This window comes from Rhea americana, unplaced genomic scaffold (genome assembly GCF_003343005.1).
Source record: "Rhea americana isolate MKP2758 unplaced genomic scaffold, rheAme1 scaffold_11, whole genome shotgun sequence".
Taxonomy (NCBI): Eukaryota; Metazoa; Chordata; class Aves; order Rheiformes; family Rheidae; genus Rhea; species Rhea americana.
The window spans coordinates 7,647,199-7,665,151 of NW_028185150.1; the positions used below are offsets into that span (position 1 = coordinate 7,647,199).

Consider the following 17,953-nt stretch of genomic DNA (forward strand, 5'->3'; position numbering starts at 1 on the left):
CTCTATTTTGACTAAGTTGCATTCTTAATTAATGAGGTGTAACCCCCCCACCCCTGCACAACTGTAAAGCTCTGCAGTTTCTGCATGGTTATTGTGGCCATGTGTTAAAATTTTGTGAAACAGATAATGAAACAGCAATCTATAAGTGACTGTTCATAGAGTCTTAGTATTTTTTGTTATGTGTGTAAATATTTCAAGGAAACATGCATAGTTATATATTAGTTGTGGACATCTCTTTTTAGAACTCATGTCCCAAAAAATCAGATGGTGAGGAGTATAATCAGCTGTTATTATGTTTCTGCTTAAATGTCAGCTCAGTCAAATGGACTTTGCAACAAAGAATGTCATTCTCACAGTAACCAGATGGCTGCTAAAACCTCTTTAAGACACACTGCCAGCCCAAACAATGACTGCTCAAGGAAATTTAATCCATGAGAGGCCACTTGAGACATTTAGAAAGAAACATTGATAATTCAGAGGCATTGCACAGGCTTTCTTGTGACACATGATGCTTCTGTAATGTTTACTGATCATATCTTTTAATATTGCAAAAATCCACAAAACATAAACACAAAGGACCAACTTTACATACCAAGTTAGTGCTGGTACCTGTATGCCAAAATTCTCATTTTTCACATCCAGCTGCATTTTCCGAGTATGAATATTCTGCAGAAATCTTCCCTTCTTTTACTGTCACAGTTCACCGTGTTCCCAACTCCTTTACTATTTTGCGTTGAGAAATCCTGTTGAGCTCTATGCAAGTACTGTGAGTTGCTTCCCCAGCTTGGTACTGTCGTAGGTAGTACTCTTCTTTGCAGTGACTTTCAGAGAGTTTATCCTAACACAGATCCTTTCTTACATTTGAAAAGAAATCTACATTAAAGAACTTCAAGTTCTATAGGAAGATCTTGAAATATAGTACCTTGAGATGGTTTTTGTAATATATCAAAAAAGAGCTCCCTCCCCCCATTATCATACATTAATTTCTAACATGAAATTGTGAGTTGGAATTGTGAGTTCCAAGGGAGTTGGAAACGTACTGTTGGAGACTGGCTRTAAAGTTAGATTTATAGAAGTCTTTATAGATGTTGAGTTTATGGAGAGTTGGTTTTTCTCCTCCTCTCTTTTTAAACAAATGTATCCTGCAGCATATTTTTCTTTTGGACTGTTCACTTTAAATGTACCTGAAGGCAGATCAGTGTGATAGAGGGATCCCTAACTGTTCAGGAGTGTTTTATTTATTTCCAAAAGAAGGTAATGTTTTTCTAATCTTCTTCCCGTATCCCTGCCCTCCTGGAGGTTGGTGCCTTGGAACAAGCAATGCTGGATGCTTTAGTGATGGACCGTGTAGATTTTGTGAAGCTATTAATAGAGCACGGAGTGAATATGCACCGTTTTCTTACCATATCTCGGTTGGAAGAGCTTTACAATACGGTGAGTATTTGAAATCCCAGTATACAAAAGGGAGCACACACAGCTTGTAGATGTGAACGTGTAGGGAGAATAACAGTTTTCTTAGGTGATTAGATAATAAGGACATATGTGAAAGAGGACTTTTGAAAAAATATTGAAAATGAACATTTTTTGATGTTTTGATTGTAAAGTTGGATTTTTGGGTTGCTGTCCTAGCTTTTTATTTTTGAATTCATTGACCTAAACTGGACTGAATACACAAATGAAGCTCATGAAAAATATATTCTGATTTTAATTTGATTTCTGACATAAACTTATCTTCCTGAAAATTTTCTGCTGTTTAGCCAAGGTAATATCAAATGCTTTTTAAAATAGATCCAGGTTTAAGATGAAAGAAATATTTCAGATCACTGTTTAAATGCTTCTGAAAAGGTTTGTTGGGGGAGCTAGAATAGCAGGGACTTATTTTGAAGTTCTTCCAGCTTTCTTTCACAGTCTTGATTTTCAAGAGTAGAAAGGTATGTTCATTTACTCTCTTCTTTTCACATCACAGAAACAAGGACCGTCAAATCTATTGCTGCATCACCTAGTTCGAGATGTGAAACAGGTAATATACATACGAGAGGCTGGGAAGCAAAGAATGATGCTTAAAACTTCAGTGTCCAGCGGTACATTGCTATTAGATGATACTGGAGAGTGTTTAGGAATAGAAGTGATGAGTTCATTGCCACACTCCTCTGTCTGGTGGTTCATCTTCATCCCACTAATCCCCCCAAGCAATTAACTAACATACTACCACTGAATGCTCCCAAGAGCTCCATACCTTAATTTGAAAGCCAGGCAGTTCATATAGATGAGACTCTCTTTTTCTTAAGTTGCCACAGTGACATTATGCAGTGATTGTACAAAGGGCTTAGCGAATTAGAGCAGTAATTATGCTCATTGCTTTAAAGTTGTTGGGTTTTTTTCTTTCTTTTTTTTTCTTTTTTTTTTCTTTACTAAGCTAGAGGAGTCTTTCCTTGCTAAGCAGAAGCAGGAGGATACGGTGACAAGATGCAGTACTCTTTTTATGTGCTGCAGTGCTTGGGAGAACAGAAGGTGGCAGTGGATGACTACTGCATGGAGCACTGGCTGAGTTAGGAATGTGGAGGCAGCACAGTTATTTAGCTTTGCAGTTAATTTGTTTCATATTTCCTTTATCTGTTGCAAATCCCAGCATTGCTTACCCAAGAAGGGATGAGCTGTTCTTTGTGCATTTAATCTCCACTATAGGAGATGCTGAGATCCTAAACTAGATTAATTGGATAATTCTTCCCAGGGTTTGAATACTCTTATAAAATAAAATGGCAAATCTGACTATGTACAGAGTTGTATGCTCTCAAGTACTGATATTTATGATATGATTTTCATGACAGTCTCACTGATGCTGCTGTGGATAGATGTTAGGATATCCTAGGCTCCCTGGCAAGCTGTTTCCTGTGCTGTCTGGTACTGATGGGCATATCTGGGGTCTAAATTCTGTGATGGACCTGAAGGATCTCTGTACTAAAAATACCTTCAGCTTTCTCAGGCTGAGGAGTCTGTTTTTGGCACTCAAACGGAAGTGATGGATCCAGGATATCATTCCTCTCCTAAAATCCTTGGCCTGGTTACCTCTCAGGACATTCTGGGAGATTTCAGCATGTGATCTAAAGCGGCACTTGAAATGGAATAGTGGAATTTAGGTGGAATACAGATATAGAATTTAAAAATTTTTCACTCCAGTGGCTAAGCTAAATTCATCTGGGACCTGCAAATGGGTCTAAATGTTGAAAAGACTTTCACATCTGAGCTTCTGTAAGAATGTGTGAGTGATTTGTGCACAGGTTATGCAGTCACAGTCTTTTTATACTAACGCAGTAGTTAGAACACTCACCAGAGAATTGTGAGCTTGGATTTTAGGACATAGCCTCCCTTACTATGACCAGTTTTTGTGCTCCTGTTTTGGATTTGGGTAGAGATACATTGATGCAGAGAAGTATCTATACATATAGGTGGGCAAAAATACTCGCTTAACTCAATACCAGAGCTGGCAAGGTGTCTCCTATGAAATTGCCTTTTGCCACAGAGCTCTCAGAATATGCTAGTGCCTCTCATTCCCCTGGGCTGGACTGTGCTAGTTGGCTGGACTGAGAGCTGTCACTAAAGTCTGTTGAAAAAAACTCTGGCTGATGAAGAAAGTGGCTTTTCACAGTTCGAAAGCCATAGACTGCTGGGAATATTTAACACCTCTGGTCCTGTCTATGCCCAAGCTCGTTTTTCACTTCCAAGAGTTACAGTTGAAGATTTTACTGAGCGTCTTTAAAGTTGGCATGGAAGATAGTCTGTTTCTTAGAGAATTTGCCTCCGCCTTGTGTCCCGGAGTGAGAGCGGAGAGAAGCTGGGAAGCAGTGGTGCTTTCAGTGAAGGTCATGAGAGGCTCATGCCTAAGTCATGTTTAGCTAATAGACTTGCAGATGCCTTACTAGTATGACAGTGTGGAGTCTCTACAGGAGACCACCAGTCTCCAGGACATACAAATATATTTCATACTCTTCTTAATTTATGATTAGGTAATGATCTGACTTAATAAGCAAGTCATATCATTGCCAGTTTTCTTCTGTTGTTGGAGAAACAAGATTCTCTTCAATCTGCCTGGCTGTTGGTGATTTTACTGATGGATCATTGCCCTTGCTGATGAATGTAGCTGAATTTCACAGGATCACAGAACGATTGMGGTTGGGTCCTTTAGAGATCATCTAGTCCAACCTTCCTGCTCAAACAGGGTCACCTGCTGCAGGTTGTCCTGTCTTCTTTTGCTGTGTGAAATGTCTTGTGAGCATTTGAACTGCACGGCCAAACATTGACATGGTTGGACGATACATGAAATAGCATCACAAAATCCTGTGATATTTGATGTTTCAGAGTACCCTTCCGTTGGACTATAAGATATCACTGATTGATATTGGGCTGGTCATAGAGTACCTCCTTGGTGGAGCTTATCGGAGCAGCTACACAAGGAAACATTTCAGAATCCTGTACAACGATCTCTACAGAAAACACAAGGTAATGCTACAAAATGGCCACTGCTGGTCACCAATGAAAGCCAAAATGTGACATCTAAAAACAGTTCAGGTTATCATTGTGGTTTGATTGAAAACTATTGGTTAAATATATTCCATGCTTAGTCTGTTTTGTGGATATCGTAGTCAACTGCGATAAATTTGGCAGTAAAACAGACAAATCTACTCCTCTCMGGAAAACTATTAGTGACTGTTAAATTAACTGTTAGTTCAACAGATTCCCCTTTGTGTCTGATAGCCAGGTTGCATTCCTTCCTCTGGAATTCATCAATAAAGATCTTTAAGTCTATGCTAATCACCATTTCCACTTTTGTGAATGCTGTTTCTGCTTTTAGTGCTTGGAGATAAGTACAGGCAAACTTCACCTCTAATCTACATTTCTCTGTTTGTGTTTTATGGTGTACCTTTGGATCTAGAGAGTGCTTTCCAGTTTTTCTCAGAGCCTGTCTCATCATTCCCTTCATCAGAGTAATCACTTGGGTAGCAGAATGGGGTCTACTGAAAATACTTTACATTCGCAGTTCTTCAGAACTGCACAGCCTTACAAATGCAAGGTAATGTATATGTTTATTCTGTGTTTATTCTAACCTTAGCTTTGAACATACTGTGCTGCTAATCAGTTTGCTGAAAGATTTATTTTAGACATATGCTATTCAGGCTTGTTATTTATCATAGTTCCATTTAAATTCCTATGGAAAAGGAATTTTCAAGAATGTGCACTGTTCAAGAAATACAGWTCTTTCAATTTTAGTGTTGAATTCAAGCTCTGATTCCACCCAGGATAATATAAAACTTCTGTTTACTTCTTGATAGGGCATTCATTCACTGAATGTGTAACATAAAATCTCTGAGCGTACAGCATCGATAAAAACTCTTCAATAATAGGAATTTTCTAACTTTCACTATGTTTTCTCATGACTGCTTATTAAAGTAGCTACATTAACCCTTCTAAGAAGAAATTTAGTTCTGTTATCTGGGAAAGGATGACAAAATATTTTGTTTAAAAAGAAAAGACTATTAAAAATCCCCACATACTGTCATGTGCTAGACAAAACATAAAGATAAATGAATTTAATTGACTTTATTGGAATTAGTCTGAGCYAAACTAACCCTATTATAGCACTGAGAATACCTGAGAAGTACTTGACTTAAACCAGTAAGACTTTTGCTTTGCATTTTATGGGGAAATATCTAGGCATGAATATATAGCAAATTTACACTACAAATGTGGCAGACATATTAAAAATCACTGTTAGCTATCACAAGTCTGTTGTATATTTTAATCTACTGATTGCTTTTCTCTCTTATCATGACACAACTACAAGAAAATAATAAAAGATTAATACCCTGCTATCAAGAGGGTAGGAGACTACCTAACAGTGGTGGCTAWAAGTGGCGAAGTAAAGATTACTGAGAAAGGGGTGTTTTTTCTCTGCTGATGAAAGTGGGTTCTACCACTGATGATCTGAATGTGATCCAAGCTATGGTTTAATAGTTATATGTACGTAATGATCAAAACCATTTGCTATTTTTAATTCAAATCTGAATGCAATTTTAATTATGAGTCTGAACCTCAACAATTCATTCAGATTTTCTGTCCTTTAAACAAATTTGTAGGAAAGACCCACTGCTTTCCATAAGTCTAAGAAGAAGTCAAAAGAGTTTATAAACTTCGCAGAAGACTATGAATCATCTGGCTTTATTTACCCCTATAATGACCTCTTGGTTTGGGCAGTATTAATGAAAAGGCAGAAGATGGCAATGTTCTTCTGGCAGCATGGAGAGGAAGCCATGGTCAAGGCAGTTGTGGCTTGCAAACTCTACCGGGCAATGGCACACGAAGCTAAACAGAGCAACATGGTGGATGACACTTCAGAGGAGCTTAAGAAGTACTCGAAGTATGAGTTCTCCTTTCCCTTCAGTTAATAAAGATCTGCAGTGCTTAGAATGGTTAGACATTTTCCTAATCCACTAAGAGCTTGTCATATTGGTGGTGCCACAGACTATAGAGCATAAAAAAATACTTCCAGCTGCCCACCATTCATAGTGTATAATGAGGCAGAATACTAGTGCACAGTCTGGTTGAGATTTAAAGGAAAACTATTCGTTAAAAGGTCAAATGGGAGATTGAAATTTTTCTTACAACTTTGCTTACCAGTTTAACATGTTAAAAGTCATATGGCACATCTGTGCTGGACTTTTCAAACATACTACACATGATAATGAACAAACTTGCTGAACAAACYTGAAATATCCTGCTCTACATAAGACTAAAGAAAAAATACACCAAAATATCTAAGTGAATAAAAATGGAATAAATCAAGAAGTTTTTTTCAGGTTCATAATTTCATTTTAGTCTTTTCTGCTAATTTTTCTTGTTAGTGATCTATTGTACRCTTTTGTAATCACAATACCTCAGATTCAGAGTACAGTAAGATGTGTTGTCTTGTTTTGCACACAGCTCTAAAGATCCTTTTAAAGGAAGGCATATCTTCATTGAGGAGCCTCTCCTAAAGAGATGTGTAAGAGCCATSGTAAAAGAGAATCGCTCTTGCAGCTACCTGCAATGCTATCCACAGTGATGGCATATCTATTGTTGAAGGAAATAAACTGACTTTTATAGAGTCCATTTTGATCACAGAAAGAGGTTAGGAAAAAAACAAACCAATCACAGAATCATTGACATTGGAAGGGACCTCGGAAGATCATCTGGTCCAACCTCCCTGCTCAAGCAGGGTCACMTAGAGCATGTTAGACAGGGCCTTGATCTTCAMGGTGGGCCTTGAAGATCTCCAGAGAAGGAGACTCCACAACCCCTCTGGACAACTTGTTCCAGGGCTCTGTCACTCTCACAGTGAAGAAATTCCCCCTGACTTTCAGGGGGAACTGCCTGTGGTTCAGTTTGTGTCCATTGCCTCTTGTCCTGTCACATGGCACTACTGAAAAGAGTTTGGACACCTCCCCTTGACACCCTTCCTTCAGGTACTTACACAAAAACAGAAAAACAGAAACCAGGATCACACTAAACCTTGTGATTAGGAATAAATAATTAGATATTCTCTAAATTATTTTTTGCTGGGTATAGTGATAAAGCAATGGGAAAAATGGCAGAAGGCATACTTACTGCAATCGTTAGCTGAAAAGAGCTTTCAAAACAATCTCTTTGCATGAACAATTTTGAGTTTTGATTGATCCTTTTTATATTGAATATTAATTCTTTGATGTTCTAGGGAATTTGGGCAGCTTGCCTTAGATGTGCTGGAGAAAGCATTCAAACAAAATGAGCAGATGGCCATGAAGCTGCTGACCTACGAACTGAAAAACTGGAGCAACTCAACTTGCTTAAAGCTGGCAGTGTCTGTAGGACTGCGGCCTTTTGTATCTCACACCTGCACACAGATGCTGCTGACTGATATGTGGATGGGACGCCTGAAGATGCGGAAGAACTCCTGGTTTAAGGTGACATTGCTCACTTTAGCTTTTCTTGGTTGTTTAGATGCTTTATAGATGTCTCCTTGGTTGTGAACTGACTTACTGCAGCTTCAGACAGACATGCTCTAGCATGTATTGGAACTGAAGCACTGGGGAAGAGAAAAAAAGGATGGGAGGACAGTTCCTGCTACTGCTATTTTACTTTTTTGAGAAAATAATTGGGAAGTTACATTAGGACAATGCATCTCCTGAATTTTTGTTAGCTGTTCCCACTCTTTCAGCATCCTCCTCACTCATGCCTGCTCCCCCACAGTACCTGCTTCTCCGGCAGATGTGCTGGTGGGAGGGAGGCCCTGCTGGCATGGAGAGCAGTATCTGCAGTGTCCATAGATACCACTAACTCTCTAAAACTCACAAAATAATCAAGAGTAACACACTTTTTCAGAGGCTGTAGGAGTGTGATATGGAGCTGAGTTGCTCCTTCCAAAGTCTAGGTTTTTACTCTGGGTTTGCGTTGGCACTGTGCACATCTGGCTTCAGCCCCAGGTCTATGCAATCAATACCGAATTAATTTGCTAAGTCTTRTATTTCCCCTTTAGGTCATTATAAGTATTCTTCTGCCTCCCACCATCTTGATGCTAGAGTTTAAAAGCAAAGCAGAAATGTCTCATGTGCCTCAGTCTCAAGACTTTCACCAGTTCACATGGTACCATGAAGATGAGAGACCACCCARCACTAAAGATGCCTTGTCTCTGGTTAGTGTGCAGTGGCTAGTCATTTGTGTTTCACTGTCTGTCCCTTTACCACAGTATATTTCTGGAGGGGGAGGAAGGGTGATCCTGGAAATGCCGGGGCTGTGTCTCAAGAATAAGGGGTTCAATCCCTGGTTCAGATGTAGACTTCTTGTGTGAACTTGGATGAGTCACTTCATCTGTCCTGGGTGTCTTTTCCCTATATGTAATACTGAGATCTTTCCCAACCTTACAGGAGTGTAATAAGTGTAGTAATTAACTGTGGTTATGCAGGTATTGCAGGGTACAAGGCCTGTKGAAGATGCAGATAACTACATATGTAATCTTATATTCTACATAATCTGATAATGGTTTCATATTATATGTAAGACTGCATCCACAAAACTTGATTCAGTTTGCATAGTCAAGCACTTCAAAGTAGTGAAACACCAGAACTGAGGATATCCAAGAGTGAGAATGGCATCACATACCTCTCCACTTCAATTTTTTTTCCTATTCTACTTGGCCAGCAGCCTCCACTCTGTGTCTTGGTACTCAGCCTCTCTCCTCCTCTCCACTGCCATGCTTTACCCTTAACCTTTCCTTGAGATCTCTTGCCCCAATTACATCACAGCCCTCCAGATGTCTAGATCCTGCCCTCCTTGTTTGAAAGAAGGGAATCTCTACTTCTGCATTTCTTAAGCCTAATAGATATATCACTTAAAGGACAGGACTCTACTTTTGGTAGACCTGAAACACTCTGCAGGGAGCTGCAGTTGCATAAAAGTCYTTAAGCCTGATCATGGATAACCACCAAACACAGGTGAAATCTTCGCCTTTTAAGATCTGAATTCTTCCAGATTTCTGCTAAGCAGAGTTACGTGTCCGTCTTGTTTTCTGCACTGACATTTTCCAGAAGTTTTTGATCTGAGGTAGACAGCAGACACAGAGAATTTCCATCCAAATGGGTAAACGTGGGTGAAGCCYTAACCAAATGAAAAGCTAAACTGTCAAGTGAGATTTGTCAGGCAATCTTATTTGCTCTGCCTACAGCTGATAAGTGTAGTGAATTGCTTGGCACCTCCTCTGTTAACTTTCAATTTGCATAAAATAAAAGCAAGCAGATTGTTCTCAAGGTCGTTCCCAGCAGCACAACCGACCTGTCAATGCCACACCTGTGTTTTCTCTCTGGGATGCAGAAAAGCACTTGAAGCACTTACCTCCTGCAGTGCCTGTCTAATATAGTCAATTCAAAAGGCTTTCTATGGTGTTAGGTAGCAGCTATGATACAGAGGAAGGGCCAATAATAATTATTAGCAGCAGGGACGCCCTGCAGCCTAGCAGAAAGCAACAAAAGGACGTGTGTTAAGTGTTTGTCTGACCTATCTCAAACAGGGGTGCTTCCTTTTTGAGCAATCTTATCTTCCTATTTCATCTAATGTAGAGTGATGTTTAAAACATAAGGCTGAGCTACCACTTCTTGAGTACTGTACTTTCTTAAGTACAGTAGAGAAATGTATAGAAAATTTCAACACTGTATGTGTGCCATGGAGTGTTTTTAACATGCAGTCCAATTCCACTGACCTGTTTTAGTTGGAAATTGTACTCACTCACAGGACAAATAAGAATTTGGAGAATCCAGTGTTAAGACATCAGGGTGATTCTGTGTATCAAATTCTCTCCCTTTAATACACTTCTGATGCATAAATTGCAGTTTTCCCCCAGTTACCCAGGGAAATATTGTGTATGATGAATGAATAAGCCTTCACATTACAAGAAAATTTCTATACTGTAGGTGTCTACTAGCAGTAGATTTTACCAAGACAAGCTGACCAGCCCTGAAACAAAACTAAACCCAGTTCCCTCAGGCCTGCCCGGGCTTGTAGTTCCCAGACYTCTGCCCCTCCATGTCTCAAAACCCTTTTCAGTAGCACCTGGTTTTCTCGGTTGCCCGTGGCAGTGGATTTGCAGCTTTTCTTAGGCTTCAACAACACCTCAAATATTTATACCTTTGGTATGGTACTCAGAGCTTTGGATGTAGAATCAAGTGTATTTTTCCTTTTTTTTTTTTTTTTTTTGGGGGGGGGGAGATAATAAAGAAGTTACGTGTATTTTTTTCTATGTGGATCTTTGTAAGATAGTACTTACTTCATCATGTTCTAATCATGATCAAAAATAGCAATTGGATTTCGTGTTTATAATTTCACTGCCCTAACATTTTCTGTGCAACTGTATTCTGAGCTTACAGTGCACTGAACTGAGGCACTTATTCCTTTATTTCGGAGTGCCTTACAGTTGTCAGCRGGTTTCTAGCCATGACTTGGGAATTTTTATCCTTGATTTACAGATAAGAGAGGTGAGACAGAGAGGGACTGAGAGACTTGCTGGAAATCTTACAGAAATCTGTGTCAGAAATATGAGTGGGTTCAGGACTGCTGATTCCCACCCAGTCCATGGCCTCAAATTGCAAGAGCAAACTATAATGATTATTTCATTATATAATGTATATAGTGTATATGTTAATTATTGCAGATGAGATGATTGCAACAGGACAAAATCAGGATGTTTCTATCTTTAGCGCCAAGCTTCAACATCCGTGCCTGTCATCTTGCTAAGATGGCACAACTTTTGCAATCATACACCTTGGTTTCTTACTCTTAAATGCTGTTTCCTTTTAAGAAGGATTATGATGTGGAGAAGGCACCTCAGAAACCCGAAGAAAGCCAAGTGGACAGTGGACAAGGAAACCTTCCTGGAACTAGAAAAATCTATGAATTCTACAATGCACCAATTGTCAAGTTCTGGTTTCACACGGTTGGTCATTGTGCTAGAACTCACACYGCTAAAGTCCTCTTCTAACCCTTTAAATTTCACTACCACATTTGCTTTGTCTAACGCTAATTTACACGAACTTGGTGGTGGGGAATGGGAAGACATTTGAACTTTTCCCTCACGATTAGTTTTTGCAGCTAACATTGTACAGCTGCAGTAAAAAAATCTGACTATTGGGACTAAAGGAAAATCCCATCACAGTTTTTTTTCAGTAGTTAATTGCATCTGTAGAGGTAAACTTGAACCTGACTTTAAATACATAAAATTTCACACATATTCATTCACTTTCTTTAGAAACTGTTTCTGAAGGAGTGAATTTTGATAAAGGATATAGTTTGCTACAGGGAAATATGCATTTATCAAATCAATTTTTGTARCTAACCCTATATCAGTAGAATTTCTGATATTTAAGATCTCAATGTACATAAACTATGATTCCTTTAAAAGGTCAACAGCTTTACATTTTTTTTAGTTTATTTTCTCAGATATGTTTATAGTATGTTCTAAAATGCATTCTGCATATTCACYTGATATTATTCCTTCTGTGTTTGGCAGGTACTGATAAGCTAGCAGCATTACATTTAGCTTTGAGAATGGTTACTTGCTCCTACAGAAGATTAGAATAAAAGCCTAGTACTGCCTTTACATCAAGTAATGGCACACAGATATAATATATTGTCTCAGTTCTGGACAGGTTTAGGCCCAAGGTGGACATGCACTGCATGCTGCTTAGAACAGCAGCTTATCTTCTACTTCGGTTCTTTCAGCACTAAAGTGCCAATTTTCAAATCACATGTAAAGGTATTCTCTATTAAAGGAAAAAAAAAGGCTTTGGAGAGCTTGAGGAAAGATTTTGGGCTCAAAAATTTGACAATGTCCTGGTAATTTGAGTGTATTTTCTCAGGTGAAATACATGTTAGTGTATTTTTAGAAATCTGTTGATTTTTTGTTACAGCTGTCTGTGCATCTGGAACATGTAGTGTGTGTTTTGTAGATGGCGTACATGGTTTTTCTCATGCTCTTCACATATACTGTGTTAGTGAAGATGGAACCAAGACCCAGYGTGCAAGAGTGGCTTGTTATTGTTTATATTTTCAGCACTGCCATYGAAAAAGTTAGGGAGGTAAGCTTTTCTGTTTCTGCTCCTCATCTTTAGAGGGTATATTATAAACTAAAGAATACCATAGCCTGCAGTCTTACAGAGAATTTTACAAGGCATGAGAAAGAAATACGTACAATATTTATGCTTCAGAAGTCTTTTACTTGAAGACAACTACTGGGGCTTTCAGAAAAGGTTTTAAAGTTTGTCCTTAAATCTCTGAAAGTGGTAATGTGCAGGTTGCTTGAAAGTCATGGAGCTGAACTGGGATTTGGAGCCATGGTGTTGGCATGAATTTCTTAAACTTTTGTCACAGACCATTAAACTTATAAGAAATATAGAATTTATCTTTAGATATTTACTTTGACTGTTGATGATGTTGTTAATTRACAGATGTTAAATACAGAATTTTCTAAGGGTCTCCGTCAAGTCCAACAGACTCCCTAGAAACAAAATTAGAAAAACTTCATCAAATTTTAATACTGTATTAGTTGGGCAGGAAAAAATGGCAGTAATCAGTCAAAATTAATCACATTAACTGTAGTTGATTAAATCTGAGCTTCTGAACACAGCTTGCACCCCAAAACTGAAGTTAGGGGTAAAGGCAGCTATGTATTTCCAAAATTATTTTATCTGATCAGATATATTCTCAGTGTGGAATTGGAACATAATAATCAACAATCTTATGAGGTATTTTTTTTATGTGATTTTTGCAATAATGTACTTTTAGGAGAATAAAGCACTGAAAAAATCAGTTCTGTGTGAAGGATGCTGTTAAAAGAGATCACTCAGAAGAGTGTGAAATCAGAGAGCTGAAAAATTTTATGAGGCAGCAGAAATTTTGGCAATAGATTGACGTTTGGGATGAACATAGAAGTTCTGTGTCTGCATGAGATAAAATTGAGAAAACATGCACAGGGACTCTTTAACTGAGAAGAAAATTGGTTATGCAATAGCAAWTTGTTTGGGGATCACTGTTGTGCTATTGCATCCTATTAATGGTGCATCAGTGTCTTTCTGCCATTAACCCTAACTAGATACCTAGAAGTCGATGTCTTCTACATGCATTTCTTTTTTCGTGTACTAGTTCCAGACTGCTGGAAAAGATTTTGTAGGACACAGTGTCTTTACACATGCAGCTAATTAACTGCTGAGGGCCTTGCTATGTGTGACTGCAAGCCCATATTTCTCTAGATTGTATCAAGTAATTTTAAAGGCTTTAGGCCCTGATCCTGCAACCAGGTCCTCGTGTGGGTTAGTCCAGGTGAGTTCAGTAGGATCACTTGTTTGTGCAAATGTGTTCATGAGCGTAAATTCTTGCAGGATCAGGGCATAACATTTCAAAATCTCTCTTGCACTTGCTGCTTATCAGTGTGATCTTACATAGCACTGCATAATTGGCCTCACTCATGCAATGTGTAAAGGTTTTATTTATGGCCTCCCAAAGATTCCACTTCACACATTTGGTCAGTGAAGCTTAAAATCCCTTTGGGGCACCTCAAGAGTTCAAGGAGCGAACATTTCATTCTTTACCCTGCTAGTTGCCAGCACTCCTTTTTTTAGCATGTCCTTGGCAGAATGCAAGGATCTTGCTTTATATTTTCAGTCTAAAGTAAGATGCATTAATTATTTTCCTGTCAGCAAGGTTAGGCTGGCATTTTCCATGACTTAGGGGCTTTTGAAATGGCTCTTGCAGGTCATGACCATTCCTCTGGAAAATACTAATTAATTTATAACAGTACATATGCATAGTAGTTCTGTACTGCCTGCTCCTTTCTGCTGAGGAATGTGATTTTCAGTGGGTGGGTGCAGTATCAGAATTMATTTTTCCTTAGGAAGAGCTATCCCATTTGTTTGAGCAATATGACATTATAGATTCAATACAAACCTCAGCAGACAGTGCATTGCAGTAGTAATATGCAGACTTGCTAAAAAACAGAGAAAAAGGAGTACATTCCCAAATATCACAAAACTATTCAGACAGGAAAAGTATAAAGAATGTACCAGTGATTTTAATGGCATTTCTGTTGTTTTTTTCCCACATTCTGCTCAGGTATTTATCTCAGAGCCTGGAAAATTCAGTCAAAAAGTGAAGGTGTGGATTTACGAATACTGGAACTTTACTGATTCTGTAGCTATCATTCTGTTTATGATCGGTTTTGGCTTGCGCTGGTTCAAMCCACCTGTTCAAACAGCAGGACGGCTACTTTACTGCTTGGATATAATATTTTGGTATGCACGACTCCTTGATCTTTTTGCTGTGAATCAGCATGCTGGCCCATACCTGACAATGATTGGGAAAATGGTAAGTATTACACTTTGGAGAAACATTTTAGTAGTTAAAGTATCTACCGAGGAACCTATAAATGTCAGAAATAAATCTAGAAAAGAATGGTGGCCGAATGAGAGGTGGCCTAATAACTCATAGTGAATATATTACCTGCATTACCACTGTTGTTTCTGTTTGTGAGTTTACAATCAGATTTTAGTTCTCTCTAGTTTATTCATAACTTGAATTTATTCATAAAAGCCATTTTCACTTGGTTCCTTAGAGAAGGGCTGCATTTGAGCTGAGTTTCTGATCCAGCTTCATAATAAGAGGAAGAAAAATCTCTGTCCCTGGCAGATGGGCTCACTACTGAAGATAATTCCCCTAGCTCTTGGAAAATGTCTCATTATTATTTTACATTYTGATTCAAATAATTATATCCCATTTTTAGCAGGCAAAATTTCTCTGAGATCAAAGTTAATTTTTTTTTCTTTTGGTATCAAAACTGCTGCTGAACTGATGCTGAGTCTTGAGGGATATCTGCAGATTCCCTCTGTAATTTCCCTTGGTTATTGAGAACTATCTTATTAATACTTTTATATTATGTCTTACATAGTAATTCTGGTTTAGTGGTAGAAGGCAAAATCATTTTCTCTGGTATTTTTTGCTCTCTGTTTGGAAGAACGTATGACTGAAGAAGAGAACCAACACAAGTCTCTGCATTATTCAAATCCTACTTAAGACCTTAAGAGGGTCTTAAATGAGTAGGACTTTTGGACTTTTTAGTCTAGAATGAACTTAACTTCCCGAGAACATTTGGATAATCCAATTCATAGAAATGAAACATTTTTCTTTCCAATAGCAGATTGGATTGTTTATACTGTTTTTTTATTCCTRTTTGTAAAAGCTGTGGTTGATTCTCCTCCCTAAAATGTATATCTCCTTTATATATAATTAACATAATTTTTCCATGCAGACAGCAAACATGTTCTATATTGTGATCATGATGGCCATAGTGCTGTTGAGTTTTGGAGTGTCACGAAAGGCAATCCTTTCACCAGAGGAGCCTCCTTCTTGGACTCTGGCACGAGACATTGTGTTTCAACCCTACTGGATGATATTTGGTGAAGTCTATGCTGGAGAAATAGATGGTAGGTAATTTTCACAAGACAGGTCAGCAGCTTAAATTTAATATGTGCTTAAATGTGGTCACTTAGGCCTTGGACCACATATTAGATCTATCCTTGCTCAAACAATTTTGATTCCAGTACGCATATATGCCCTTAATTAGTTTAATACTGTATGAATAAAGATGAGAATGTTAGGGTTTTTTTTTTAAAAAAAAAGAATATTAAACCTTTAAGCCCCCAAATTTAACATTTGAAATGAAGCATATTACAAAGGTCAGAGCAAAACTCATAAAGACTACTACTAGGCTTATTCTTGGTTAAGGAGTCTGGCACTGAAATGAATTTCCAATTAGGCCAATCCAAAAGAGTTGATTTTCTGGAGAAAAGACTGCAAAATTGCCATAGAAAATAAAAAGGGGGAAGAGAGAGAGAGAGAGAGAAAAAAAAAGAGACATAATTCTTGAATCAACCAGTTACACATAGCAAAAATATTCCAAATCAATGTAAATAAAAAAAAAGTTAAATCTTGATTTCATGGTTTTGACTTTATTGTGATAAGAACAAAGGCTGGGCACTCCAGGAGGTACTTCAGCATTACAGATGGAAGGCACTCAGATGCTGCTAAATGATGGGTGCAAGTAAAACAGTCCCTAAAACAGAAAAGTAGATAAACAAATAGATAGAGCTATTTAATATATAGTAGTATTTAATATATAATTCAGCATAGGTCTACTTGCTTTATATAATGAAGSATATTATATCCATTATAATTGCTAAAACAGTCACATGATGACYATGTATCTTGATTATAAAACATTTTTTTCTTAGCCAAAATACTTTTAGTAAAAGTGCACTGTGAAGTTTCACAGTTTAATCCCTTTAATCACTTGTTAATGTTAAAGCTTTGGAAATTTGAAACTTCCCAAATAAAACTGATTTATCTAATGACCCTGAATGCTGCAGAATTTCTTCTGTATTTAGGGCTGCTGCTTTATAAATTTATTTTAAAAATTTCCTCAAAGATACAAAATTTGATTAAAATATTACAAATATTAAAAATATTTTGGCAATTTAAGAAAAGTAAGAGGAATCTCTTAGTTTCTAGGAACCATYGCATCCTCTCACAAATATTCATAGCCATATATCCATTTGCACATGAGTTAATATGATCTAATTGAAGCTATAAGGAATCATATTCCACATTTGATGAAGCAGACCTGGGGCCTTATCATTTCCAAACTGGAGCTGGTGAAAGCTTTATTACTTGTTTTAACGATTGATTATTTGGATTTCAATTTTCTTGAGTGTGTGCCATTTAGAGCATATATTTAAATTACATCATTTTCCCCTTAACAGAAAGTCCGTTACTCTTGTAAGAACTGATATTTAAGAAATGGCATTTAGAGCTTCCATATTGCAATGGAAACTGTGGGACGGTAGTGTCATGAGGAAGCCTCAGATCATCTCCCTTAAGTGGAGGTAGAGTCTTTAATCAGAARTTGGCATAACCCCATGGCAGTAACTGGGGCTGTCCTGTTTGCTACTAATGCAAGTGAGGAACCCATCCCATTGCACTGCTGCTGTCCTTGGTAACCTTGGTCTGCTTGTCCTTTACTTTCAGTCTGTGAATCCAACCAAGACTGTCCTCCTGGCTCCTTCCTTACGCCGTTCCTCCAAGCCGTGTATCTCTTTGTGCAGTATATCATCATGGTCAACTTGCTCATTGCTTTCTTTAAGTAGGTACCGTGGTACATTGCTGCAAAAGAAAGGACAACTAATAGGTGCTCTGCCAACACTTCTGCATGAGGGTTCCACCAGAAAAGTTCCACGAGGGCCATGTTGATGCGGCGTTATTACCCTGTCTTTCAAGGGGTTCAGTGGATAAAAGAAAAACGGTGGAAGTAGGAAGGTGGGAGAAAGGAAGGGGATGAGGAGGCAGCTAAGCT

The 17,953-nt window shown here is 38.1% G+C and overlaps 1 protein-coding gene across 1 annotated transcript in view; it reads left to right on the plus strand.

Annotated features, from left to right (window-relative positions):
* The window catches only part of TRPM6 (transient receptor potential cation channel subfamily M member 6), a 68,604-nt gene that overhangs the window by 17,316 nt on the left and 33,335 nt on the right, over positions 1 to 17,953 (plus strand). Inside the window, exons 12-23 of the mRNA XM_085312294.1 lie at positions 1,300 to 1,434; positions 1,967 to 2,020; positions 4,357 to 4,497; positions 4,931 to 5,068; positions 6,132 to 6,412; positions 7,745 to 7,973; positions 8,546 to 8,701; positions 11,357 to 11,491; positions 12,504 to 12,632; positions 14,662 to 14,913; positions 15,854 to 16,028; positions 17,629 to 17,743. Coding sequence (XP_085168420.1) covers positions 1,300 to 1,434; positions 1,967 to 2,020; positions 4,357 to 4,497; positions 4,931 to 5,068; positions 6,132 to 6,412; positions 7,745 to 7,973; positions 8,546 to 8,701; positions 11,357 to 11,491; positions 12,504 to 12,632; positions 14,662 to 14,913; positions 15,854 to 16,028; positions 17,629 to 17,743 — 1,940 coding nt within the window. The remainder of the gene's footprint in view (positions 1 to 1,299; positions 1,435 to 1,966; positions 2,021 to 4,356; positions 4,498 to 4,930; positions 5,069 to 6,131; positions 6,413 to 7,744; positions 7,974 to 8,545; positions 8,702 to 11,356; positions 11,492 to 12,503; positions 12,633 to 14,661; positions 14,914 to 15,853; positions 16,029 to 17,628; positions 17,744 to 17,953) is intronic.